The 12,122-nt window shown below is 49.2% G+C and overlaps 1 protein-coding gene across 4 annotated transcripts in view; it reads right to left on the reverse strand.

Annotated features, from left to right (window-relative positions):
* Positions 1–1,550: 1,550 nt before the first annotated feature.
* Positions 1,551–12,122, reverse strand: part of pard3ab (par-3 family cell polarity regulator alpha, b) — a 76,914-nt gene continuing 66,342 nt past the window's right edge. For 3 of the 4 annotated variants that reach the window (XM_076981412.1, XM_076981411.1, XM_076981410.1), the window contains 3 exons: positions 11,940–12,060; positions 4,985–5,100; positions 1,551–4,591 (listed from right to left, as the gene is read on the reverse strand). In XM_076981412.1, coding sequence (XP_076837527.1) covers positions 4,186–4,591; positions 4,985–5,100; positions 11,940–12,060 — 643 coding nt within the window. In that variant the 3' untranslated portion in view covers positions 1,551–4,185. Of the gene's footprint in view, positions 4,592–4,984; positions 5,101–10,566; positions 10,848–11,939; positions 12,061–12,122 lie in introns of those variants that run through there. The other variant, XM_076981413.1, reaches the window with a different exon arrangement.

A 12,122-nucleotide genomic window follows, 5' to 3' on the forward strand; every position in this document is an offset into this window, starting at 1 on the left:
AGAAAAAATCGGAGACATCTCTGTATCCGTGGCAACGGCCCCATAACCCCCATCATTCCCTCCTGCTGCTTTAAGAGGGTCAACCAGAGAGTGAGAGAGTGAGAGAGTGAGAACAGAGAGAGAGAGAGTGAGAGAGTGAGAGAGTGAGAGAGAGAGAGAGAACAGAGAGAGTGAGAACAGAGAGAGTGAGAGAGAGAACAGAGAGAGTGAGAACAGAGAGAGAGAGAGAACAGAGAGAGTGAGAGAGAGAACAGAGAGAGTGAGAGAGAGAACAGAGAGAGAGAGAACAGAGAGAGAGAGAGAGAGAACAGAGAGAGTGAGAGAGAGAACAGAGAGTGAGAGAGAACAGAGAGAGAGAGAGAGAGAACAGAGAGAGAGAGAGAGAGAGAGAACAGAGAGAGTGAGAGAGAGAACAGAGAGAGTGAGAGAGAACAGAGAGAGAGAGAGAGAGAACAGAGAGAGTGAGAGAGAGAACAGAGAGTGAGAGAGAACAGAGAGAGAGAGAGAGAGAGAGAGAGAGAACAGAGAGAGAGAGAGAACAGAGAGCGTGAGAGAGAGAACAGAGAGAGTGAGAGAGAACAGAGAGAGAGAGAGAACAGAGAGAGAGAGAGAACAGAGAGAGAGAGAGAGAGAGAGAGAGAGAGAGAACAGAGAGAGTGAGAGAGAGAACAGAGAGAGTGAGAGAGAGAACAGAGAGAGTGAGAGAGAGAACAGAGAGAGTGAGAGAGAGAACAGAGAGTGAGAGAGAACAGAGAGAGAGAGAGAGAGAGAGAGAGAGAACAGAGAGAGAGAGAGAACAGAGAGCGTGAGAGAGAGAACAGAGAGAGTGAGAGAGAACAGAGAGAGAGAGAGAACAGAGAGAGAGAGAGAACAGAGAGAGAGAGAGAGAGAGAGAGAGAGAGAGAACAGAGAGAGAGAGAGAGAGAACAGAGAGAGTGAGAGAGAGAACAGAGTGAGAGAGAGAACAGAGAGAGTGAGAGAGAGAACAGAGAGTGAGAGAGAACAGAGAGAGAGAGAGAGAGAGAGAGAGAGAGAGAGAGAGAGAGAGAGAGAGAGAGAGATTACAGAACAGAAAACAGTGTCTATAGATAGAACAGGGACCATATGCAGAAGCAGACTGAGTGATTATGACAAACAAAAGACCAAAACATTTCTTATTTTAAACATATTTTAAATATTTCTGGTGTGTTGTGTAAAGAGAGCTGTAGGTTGGGTGAGTGGATGTGGACTTTGGCACAAGGCCAGTCTGACCCTTGATGATGGAGGTCATGTCACCAGGGGGCATTACTGTGGCAGTGTACTCTGACCCCTGACCTCTGCACAGCATGGCAGCCATGCAGTCCAGTGCATTCTGGGAAACAACAAGAGGTCATAACAAGGTGATGGCTACAGAGTGACTTCTGTGTAATGACACACACACACACACACACACACACACACACACACACACACAGACACCACATACATATTGGTGCTCACACACACTTCCACACACACTTGGTTTAGCATACACATACACACAAAAACAATAACACAATAGCCAGTTTGTAAACAGTAGAGACCCATTATCTTTTATTCTAGATTACATATGTACAGTATAAAGAGGTGCTAATAAGTCTTTAACAATCCTCTCACACTTATAAAACATTAAAACTGCAGTTAAACTCAATACAATATAACAGCTCAATATCGTTAGTGTCTCTCTCACACACATGTATGTGCACACACACACACACACACACACACACAGTAAGGCTTTAAACCATTTTCATCCAGGCTAATACATTAATCACAGAGCACTACTGACTAATCACATTATTGTGCTTGATTTCATGTGATTTCTCCTCTTTCCAAGTTTCTCATTCCCAGAAACATCAGAGCTGCAGCAGAACAGAGACAGAAACAGAGAAGCTGTAACAGGAAGAGGAAGTGATGAACAGGAAGTGGTGCAACATTGTGTAATCAGGAACTGGAAATGATGTTCCAGTATGCAAGTAGAAAACAAAACCCATGAACTAAGGAAGAGAGTAAAAGCAGAGCTTCGTGGTTTATAAAAACCCTTCCTTAGTGTCCTTGAATCTCAGGTACTTCTTGACTTTGAAAAGTTACAGCCCAACGTGTGAGTGGGGTGATATGAACGTAAGACTTCTCCCTTCACACCAGACAGAATGGGAATGAGGCGGATAATTCTCAGTTGTGCCCTGTTTACGTGGTTATTTAAAAACGCACCTAACACTCCCAGGTTTTCCTCCACTGGGTGAAGGTTCCTCCACGACAATAAACTACAGCAGGAACTGGGTGGGTGTGGTTGCACAAATATCCACATAGGAAAGCACCAACCCCCTAGCTGTGTGTTTGTACAGAGGCCAAACACCCCCCTCCCCACACACACACACACACACACACACACACACACACACACACACACACACACACAGTCTGCCTGCCTGTCTCTGTCTGCCTGACTGTGGGGGTCTGTCTGTATGTCTGTCTGTCTGAATCTGGTTTTCTGTCTCTTGTCCTCCAGGCCTGTACCACAAAGCACATCGTGACTCAGACATCTGGCTTAAATAAATCCCGAGACACACTGACACCAAATTACTGAATCTGTTTCCCTTTTTCAGCTGTACTGTGACCAGAACCAACCAGCTCTGATTTTGTCGTGCTGAAGCAGGACGCAGATACAGGTGTTTACAAGTCAGACTGGAACTAACAACTGAAACAAATTAGACCAGAAAAAGAAAGAAAAAGCTTTTGATTTCACAGCTTGTCTAAATCTAGTCTGATCATTAGAGAAAAAGACCACAGTATGTGTGTGTGTGTTTATGTGTATGTGAGAAGGAGTGTGTGTCTGTGTGTGTGGGTGTGCGAGGTGAAAAATTCAGTGTGGATCTTCTGGTGATGTAGAATTCAAAGTGTAGGCACATGTCTGTGTGACACACACACACACACACACACACACACACACACACAGCTGGCATACAGAGGAGTGCTGGGCTCTTGATCACACACATTCTGTCTGTGTGAGTGAGACAGCACTGAACACTTCATGAGGCACACCAATTAATGACCTGGTGTGTTTCTAGGCTCCAGGAATTTCATACATGTCATTGTGTCTCTTACTAAATGTGTAGTACCTATGTTTCAAATTCAAATAAAAAAACATATACTAGCCACATCTGCTGTGAACTCACTCCTGCTCATATGAGACATTGATCCTGAGGACGTCGTGTTTTCTGTCCGTCTGTCCTCTCACACGATGGAGGAGCTACAGACGCACGGCCACCTGCTCCTGGTCACCGGCCGTGTGATCACAATCACTAATAGTACTTTTAGTGACAGGTGGAGAGACTCGTGCTTTATGAAGCACAAAACACCTCAGACTGCGCCTTCTGAAACACACCTGTGTAACTTCATCCATCTAAACCTTTGAGGAATGTGAATGCCTAACGCACCTGAACAAATATATGATTAATATTTTCAAAGTATTGTACAACTAAAAGCCTGAATGTGTGTTAGAGTCCATCCACCAGAAATTCTGTACAGCTGTTTTGAGAGCTGGAAGTGAAATACTGAGGGTTCTCAGCTCTCTATTGCCATTACAGAGTCTAATGAACAAGTGTACAGTGGCTAGAAAAGGCCACCTGAAGACCATATAAAACCCGGAAACTTAACATACAACTGGACAGTACCATGTGGGCGTGGCTATGGGTGATTGACACTTCCTTTGGAGATAGCCAGAGAGGCAGGTCTTGATCGGTTTGATTGTCAGAGCATGAGAACAGACTGTCCATCAACAGGCTGGACAAATGGGGTGTAGAGTAAGATGGAGCTACCTCAATCTGGAGGCACTCTGTAGTAGACACGAATTAGGATTAGGGCTTACTACAGCACACTAGAGTCATTGTGTGAATGGTGTGTGTTTGAGGTGTGTGTATATGGTGGGGATGTGTGGTGTGTGTGCAGCATGTGTGTATTGGGGGTGTGGTGTGCGTGTATGGTAGAGAGGTGTGTGTGTGTGTATTGTGAGGCTTTGTGTGACGTGCGTGTGGTGGGGTGTGTTAGCAGGGTTAGTTCTAGGACTTGACAGTACATGATGCAGTGAGAGAAAGACTGCTGTGTTTTTGCACTCTTTCACTTCTCTCTCTCCCCCCTGTGCCATTATCTATTCTTCATCCCTCCATCTCAGGAGTGGAAAAGTCGTGCCTTCTCTGGTGTGCGCATGTGCTGTATGTTCAGCTGAACCAGCTGGGATGGCGAGGGCGGGACATCCTGTCTGTATGGACTCTTGGAATCCTGGGATTCGTAGTCCTGCACAGATGCCCTCTGTCCTCTTATTTCCTGTTCGCGCCGTCTCTGTTCCTGTCGGAGCAGCTCCTGAGCCTCCAACAGAACCCGAGCGTTGAAGGCTCCACCTACTGGGGAGGTGGGGATTCCATTCCTCCATGCTGGGCGTGGGGCGGGTCGAGGGGCGGGGCAAGGGGCGGGCTGTAGGGAGGGGCGGCAACCTTGGTAGCTGGAGTAGCGGCTGCTACCTTTAGCAGCCTGGAAGGTGTGGGTGGATGGGTGGAGCTTTTCCCCTGGAGGATGACTGGAAGAGAGCGAAAGAAGATTAGACACCATCTGTGTGTGTGTGAGAGTGTGAGTGTGTGTGTGTATATATATATGTATGTGCATGAGTGTGTGTGTGTGTGTGTGTGTGTGTGTGTATATGTATATGCATGAGTGTGTGTGTGTGTGTGTGTGTGTGTGTGTGTGTGTGTGTGTGTGTGTGTGTGTGTGTGTGTGAGAATGTATGTGTGAGTGCATGTGTGTGTATGCGAGTGTGTCTGTGTGAGTGTATGTGTGATTGCCACACCCACATTCATCCATGCAGGTAAACTCTCTCTCTGCATTGCTCTCATTCTCTCTCACTCAGTCTCTCTCTCTCTGTCTGTCTGTCTGTCTGTCTGTCTGTCTGTCTGTCTGTCTGTCTGTCTCTCACCGTGGCAGAGAGCTGTACTGGCGTGGCGTTTCTCTCTCCTCCTGTTTCTCTCTCTGTCTCTGCACCTCCACTGACACAGAGTGACGACCTGATTGAGTGTGTGTGTCAACGCAGGTCTGAAACACACACACACACACACACACACACACACACACACACACACACAAAGACTTATAAATCTTAGACATTTAAAACCTTTTAAGAGAATACACACATTAAATAAAATACACACATTATGTATAACATATGTAACATGCACACATGATTATTACACACAGGTGATGGACACAACAATGAAAAGAAATGACATGCAGTTGAATAATTCCCTCAAACCACACACACACACACACACACACACACACAGACTCATGCTGAGAGACACACTGACACAAACACAGCTGTCACTACTCACTGCACCCACAGTGCCCCACATATTCCCCAACTACCCAACACCACACACAAAATCCTGATGATATTCAGTAGACACACACGTACAGATCTACACATCCCACACACAACATCTACAAGCCCACACATAGGCACCCAAAGATACATACCCGCACATAGGCCCCCAAAGATACACACCCGCACATAGACCCCCAAATATACACACCCGCACATAGGCACCCAAAGATACACACCCGCACATAGGCCCCCAAAGATACACACCCGCACATAGACCCCCAAAGATACACACCCGCACATAGACCCCCAAAGATACACACCTGCACATAGGCACCCAAAGATACACACCCGCACATAGGCACCCAAAGATACACACCCGCACATAGGCACCCAAAAGATACACACCCACACATAGGCACCCAAAAGAGACACAACCACACATAGGCACCCAAAAGATACACACCTGAGCCGACTCCCAGTCCCCTTTGATGCTGCGTTGGGGTTAGTTGCTGGTGTATAAGGGTGTTATTAACTGTATTATTAACATTATTTACTGCATTATTAACATTATTAAGAGACCAACAGCACTACACCCATGATGGTTAGTGTTAACCCTAACCTTACCTAATTAACTGCATACCCACATCTGTGTTCCACGGCAAACAGCACACAAACACCCAAACAACACACCGGCCTCACAGTGCAGTAGCTGCTAATGAATACACTCTAATAAAACACAAACACAGCAAATAAAACACGAGAGAACTCCTGTTCTAATGTTAGTCCTAATGTCAGCTCTAATGTTAGCACTAATATCAGCACTAATGTAAGCCATAATGTTAGCCCTAATGTCACCTAATGTTAGCCATGTTAGTCATAATGTCACCCTAATGTCAGCAGTAATGTTAGCATTAATGTCAGCCCCAATATCGACTCTGATGTTAGCACTAAATGTTAGCACTAAATGTTAGCACTAAAGGTAATCCATAATGTCACCCGAATGTCAGCCCTAATGTTAGCATTAATGTCAGCTCTAATGTTGACTCTGATGTTAGCATTAATGTCAGCACTAATGTTAGCATTAATGTCAGCAGTAATGTTAGCACTAAATGTTAGCCCTCTTCGTTTTCTTGATACATTGATCAGAATTAAAATCTACTGTAATGCAAATGTGGTATATAATTATTTACAATTATTATTTCTCCATCATGGTAATGATTAATATTATTACTATTATTTGATCTACTGTTAGAAGCTCAAAACTGGACTGCTGGTCAGCTGGAGGGTTAGAGAGATGTGGATGTGTGAGGTGACTGGGTGAGGTGGATGGGTGAGGTAGATGGGTGAGGTGGATGTGTGAGGTGACTGGGTGAGGTGACTGGGTGAGGTGGATGTGTGAGGTGGATGGGTGAGGTGGATGGGTGAGGTGACTGGGTGAGGTGGATGTGTGAGGTGACTGGGTGAGGTGGATGTGTGAGGTGACTGGGTGAGGTGACTGGGTGAGGTGGATGTGTGAGGTGGATGGGTGAGGTGGATGGGTGAGGTGGATGGGTGAGGTGACTGGGTGAGGTGACTGGGTGAGGTGACTGGGTGAGGTGACTGGGTGAGGTGGATGGGTGAGGTGACTGGGTGAGGTGGATGGGTGAGGTGACTGGGTGAGGTGACTGGGTGAGGTGGATGGGTGAGGTGGATGGGTGAGGTGGATGGGTGAGGTGACTGGGTGAGGTGACTGGGTGAGGTGGATGGGTGAGGTGACTGGGTGAGGTGACTGGGTGAGGTGGATGGGTGAGGTGGATGGGTGAGGTGGATGGGTGAGGTGACTGGGTGAGGTGACTGGGTGAGGTGGATGGGTGAGGTGACTGGGTGAGGTGACTGGGTGAGGTGGATGGGTGAGGTGACTGGGTGAGGTGACTGGGTGAGGTGGATGTGTGAGGTGGATGTGTGAGGTGACTGGGTGAGGTGGATGTGTGAGGTGGATGGGTGAGGTGACTGGGTGAGGTGACTGGGTGAGGTGACTGGGTGAGGTGGATGTGTGAGGTGGATGGGTGAGGTGGATGGGTGAGGTGGATGTGTGAGGTGGATGTGTGAGGTGGATGGGTGAGGTGGATGGGTGAGGTGATTGGGTGAGGTGGATGTGTGAGGTGGATGTGTGAGGTGAATGGGTGAGGTGGATGGGTGAGGTGGATGGGTGAGGTGGATGTGTGAGGTGGATGGGTGAGGTGGATGTGTGAGGTGATTGGGTGAGGTGGATGTGTGAGGTGGATGGGTGAGGTGGATGGGTGAGGTGGATGGGTGAGGTGACTGGGTGAGGTGGATGTGTGAGGTGGATGTGTGAGGTGGATGGGTGAGGTGGATGTGTGAGGTGGATGGGTGAGGTGGATGTGTGAGGTGAATGGGTGAGGTGGATGGGTGAGGTGGATGGGTGAAGTGGATGTGTGAGGTGGATGTGTGAGGTGGATGGGTGAGGTGGATGGGTGAGGTGGATGTGTGAGGTGGATGGGTGAGGTGGATGGGTGAGGTGGATGTGTGAGGTGGATGTGTGAGGTGAATGGGTGAGGTGGATGGGTGAGGTGGATGTGTGAGGTGGATGGGTGAGGTGGATGGGTGAGGTGGATGGGTGAGGTGACTGGGTGAGGTGACTGGGTGAGGTGGATGTGTGAGGTGACTGGGTGAGGTGACTGGGTGAGGTGGATGGGTGAGGTGGATGGGTGAGGTGGATGGGTGAGGTGACTGGGTGAGGTGACTGGGTGAGGTGACTGGGTGAGGTGGATGGGTGAGGTGACTGGGTGAGGTGGATGTGTGAGGTGGATGGGTGAGGTGGATGGGTGAGGTGACTGGGTGAGGTGGATGGGTGAGGTGACTGGGTGAGGTGACTGGGTGAGGTGGATGGGTGAGGTGACTGGGTGAGGTGACTGGGTGAGGTGGATGGGTGAGGTGACTGGGTGAGGTGACTGGGTGAGGTGACTGGGTGAGGTGGATGGGTGAGGTGACTGGGTGAGGTGACTGGGTGAGGTGGATGTGTGAGGTGGATGTGTGAGGTGACTGGGTGAGGTGGATGTGTGAGGTGGATGGGTGAGGTGACTGGGTGAGGTGACTGGGTGAGGTGACTGGGTGAGGTGGATGTGTGAGGTGGATGGGTGAGGTGGATGGGTGAGGTGGATGTGTGAGGTGGATGGGTGAGGTGGATGGGTGAGGTGATTGGGTGAGGTGGATGTGTGAGGTGGATGTGTGAGGTGGATGGGTGAGGTGGATGGGTGAGGTGGATGTGTGAGGTGGATGGGTGAGGTGGATGGGTGAGGTGGATGGGTGAGGTGATTGGGTGAGGTGGATGTGTGAGGTGGATGGGTGAGGTGGATGGGTGAGGTGGATGGGTGAGGTGGATGGGTGAGGTGACTGGGTGAGGTGGATGTGTGAGGTGGATGGGTGAGGTGGATGGGTGAGGTGGATGTGTGAGGTGGATGGGTGAGGTGGATGTGTGAGGTGAATGGGTGAGGTGGATGGGTGAGGTGGATGGGTGAGGTGGATGGGTGAGGTGGATGGGTGAGGTGGATGGGTGAGGTGGATGGGTGAGGTGGATGTGTGAGGTGGATGGGTGAGGTGGATGGGTGAGGTGGATGTGTGAGGTGGATGGGTGAGGTGGATGGGTGAGGTGGATGGGTGAGGTGGATGGGTGAGGTGGATGGGTGAGGTGGATGGGTGAGGTGGATGGGTGAGGTGATTGGGTGAGGTGGATGTGTGAGGTGGATGTGTGAGGTGGATGGGTGAGGTGGATGGGTGAGGTGATTGGGTGAGGTGATTGGGTGAGGTGGATGTGTGAGGTGGATGTGTGAGGTGGATGTGTGAGGTGACTGGGTGAGGTGACTGGGTGAGGTGATTGGGTGAGGTGATTGGGTGAGGTGGATGTGTGAGGTGGATGTGTGAGGTGGATGTGTGAGGTGATTGGGTGAGGTGAATGGGTGAGGTGGATGTGTGAGGTGGATGTGTGAGGTGGATGTGTGAGGTGATTGGGTGAGGTGGATGTGTGAGGTGGATGTGTGAGGTGGATGTGTGAGGTGATTGGGTGAGGTGATTGGGTGAGGTGATTGGGTGAGGTGATTGGGTGAGGTGGATGTGTGAGGTGGATGGGTGAGGTGGATGGGTGAGGTGGATGGGTGAGGTGGATGTGTGAGGTGGATGTGTGAGGTGGATGTGTGAGGTGGATGTGTGAGGTGATTGGGTGAGGTGGATGTGTGAGGTGATTGGGTGAGGTGGATGTGTGAGGTGAATGTGTGAGGTGGATGTGTGAGGTGGATGTGTGAGGTGGATGTGTGAGGTGGATGTGTGAGGTGGATGGGTGAGGTGGATGTGTGAGGTGAATGGGTGAGGTGGATGTGTGAGGTGAATGGGTGAGGTGGATGTGTGAGGTGGATGTGTGAGGTGATTGGGTGAGGTGGATGTGTGAGGTGATTGGGTGAGGTGGATGTGTGAGGTGAATGGGTGAGGTGGATGGGTGAGGTGGATGGGTGAGGTGGATGGGTGAGGTGGATGTGTGAGGTGATTGGGTGAGGTGGATGTGTGAGGTGGATGTGTGAGGTGGATGTGTGAGGTGATAGTCGTTAGCTGAAAGTTCAACACAAGCCTCGGTTGCTGTGACCGTGCACAGTCCAAAGTGGAGCATGAACCACCTCTGTGATACAGGTCACTACACACAACACATGACCAACCTAATGATGTAATTATGAAAACAAACGTCTTCAGCCCTACCTCACACATGAAGTTGTCCATATTAGAGGTGCCTGGTCAGCACACAACACACATATTTGATGGTGGTACTTCCAATCACTAGACCTGATCAATCGCTCAGACAGATGGAGTTCTAGGCATACTCAATCACCAGCTGATTGGAGAGAAGCTGCATGTGTATGTGTGTCTCTGCATGTATGTGTGTGTGAGCGTGTGTGTGTGTGTGTGAGCGTGTGTGTGTGTGTTTGCACATGCATGCAATATCTGTCATTGATTGGCATGGCCTGTGCAGGCTACGTTGCCTTGGAGACAGTCACCCTGGGAGATGACTGTATTAGAATCTGCACCATTGTGACTCCTGCACCGTGACGGTGTGAACAGACCAAAGAAACACAGGACTGGCACAAATCAGACGGTGAGGGTTTTATTCTAAAGAAACACAGGACTGGCACAAATCAGACGGTGAGGGTTTATTCTAAAGAAACCGAACACAGTGCAGTGAAACCTTTACGAAAGGAGGAAACACACCTGTTAAAACATGAACCCATAGTGAAAAGCACCAACTCACTTATTCTGAACAGTAAGACACAAATACTGTCACCATCAGGGTTAGGGGTTAGGGTTAGGGTTAGAGGTTAGGGTTAGTCTAACCCCAACACCCACATCACAGAGGACGTGTTGAGAACAATAACAGTACATTTATTTCACTTACCAACAGGGTAAATTAATGATGCATCTACACACAGAATTATAACAGAAAAATTCCATACAATAATTTAAGGAAATACATTTCATACAAGGTGCATGTGCGTTATGTCCAGAGTCCTGAAGGGTTCCTCATATTTACAACATACAAAGAGCTCAAAGAGCTCAGGAATCTCACTGGACTGCACAAGCAAACCAATGACTCCTGTGTCCAATGTCCCCCTACACACACACACACACACACACACACACACACACACACGAACACACACCTGCACGCACACACACATGCTGATCCTCTTTCAGAACTTCTCCACAGATGCAAACCTGCTTATAGCAGTTCACTGTTCCATTAGAGGCCCCACTGTCGAAGGAACCTGAACCCTAAAACGGAGTCTCTCCAAGCTCTGGTTGTAGAAGACTGAAGGCTGCCTGATCCATCATGTGTTCAGGTCCACACACTTCCACAAGCATTTATAGTCTCCACACACTCTCACTGCTGTCTAATCTCATGGGTGAAGCACGTAGACACAGACAGGAGGATGGATGAGCTCGTGCTCTTGCTGAGGGGTGTGTGAGTGGGACAGTTTGGTGTCCCAGTGTTCAAGAGATTTTGGTGTCCCAGCGTTCAGTTCCTGCATCTGTTCTTAACAACCTGGTGCTACTGGCCACAGCCAAGACTCAGAGTCCCAGTCCTCACTGCAGGACACACACACACACAGACAGGGCCCTCACATACACACATGCACACACACACACACACACACAAAAACAGAGCCCTCACCCACATACCCACACACACACACATACCCACACACACACACACACTCACACACATACCCACACACTCACACACATACCCACACTCACCTCACTCACTCACCTCACTCACACACACACACACACACACACACACACACACACACATACTCACACACACACTCACACACACACACACATACCCACTCACTCACCTCACACACACACACACACACACACACACACACACACACACACACACACACACACACACTCACACATACCCACTCACTCACCTCACACACACACACACACACACACACACACACACACACACACTCACACAGGGCCCTCACACACTCACCCACGGCTGTTCCAGGTTGCAGGTGCTTCTCATCTCCTGAGGCTCCGCCTCCACCTGTCTGGCCCGGAACTCATGACGTAAGCGCTGTATCCGGTCATGGTTGCTAGGCATTAACGTATTCCTGCAGAGAGAGGGTGGAAAGAAGAAAACTACTATTACTACTAAAAACTACTATTACTAAAC

Source organism: Brachyhypopomus gauderio, chromosome 19, assembly GCF_052324685.1.
Source record: "Brachyhypopomus gauderio isolate BG-103 chromosome 19, BGAUD_0.2, whole genome shotgun sequence".
Taxonomy (NCBI): domain Eukaryota; kingdom Metazoa; phylum Chordata; class Actinopteri; order Gymnotiformes; family Hypopomidae; genus Brachyhypopomus; species Brachyhypopomus gauderio.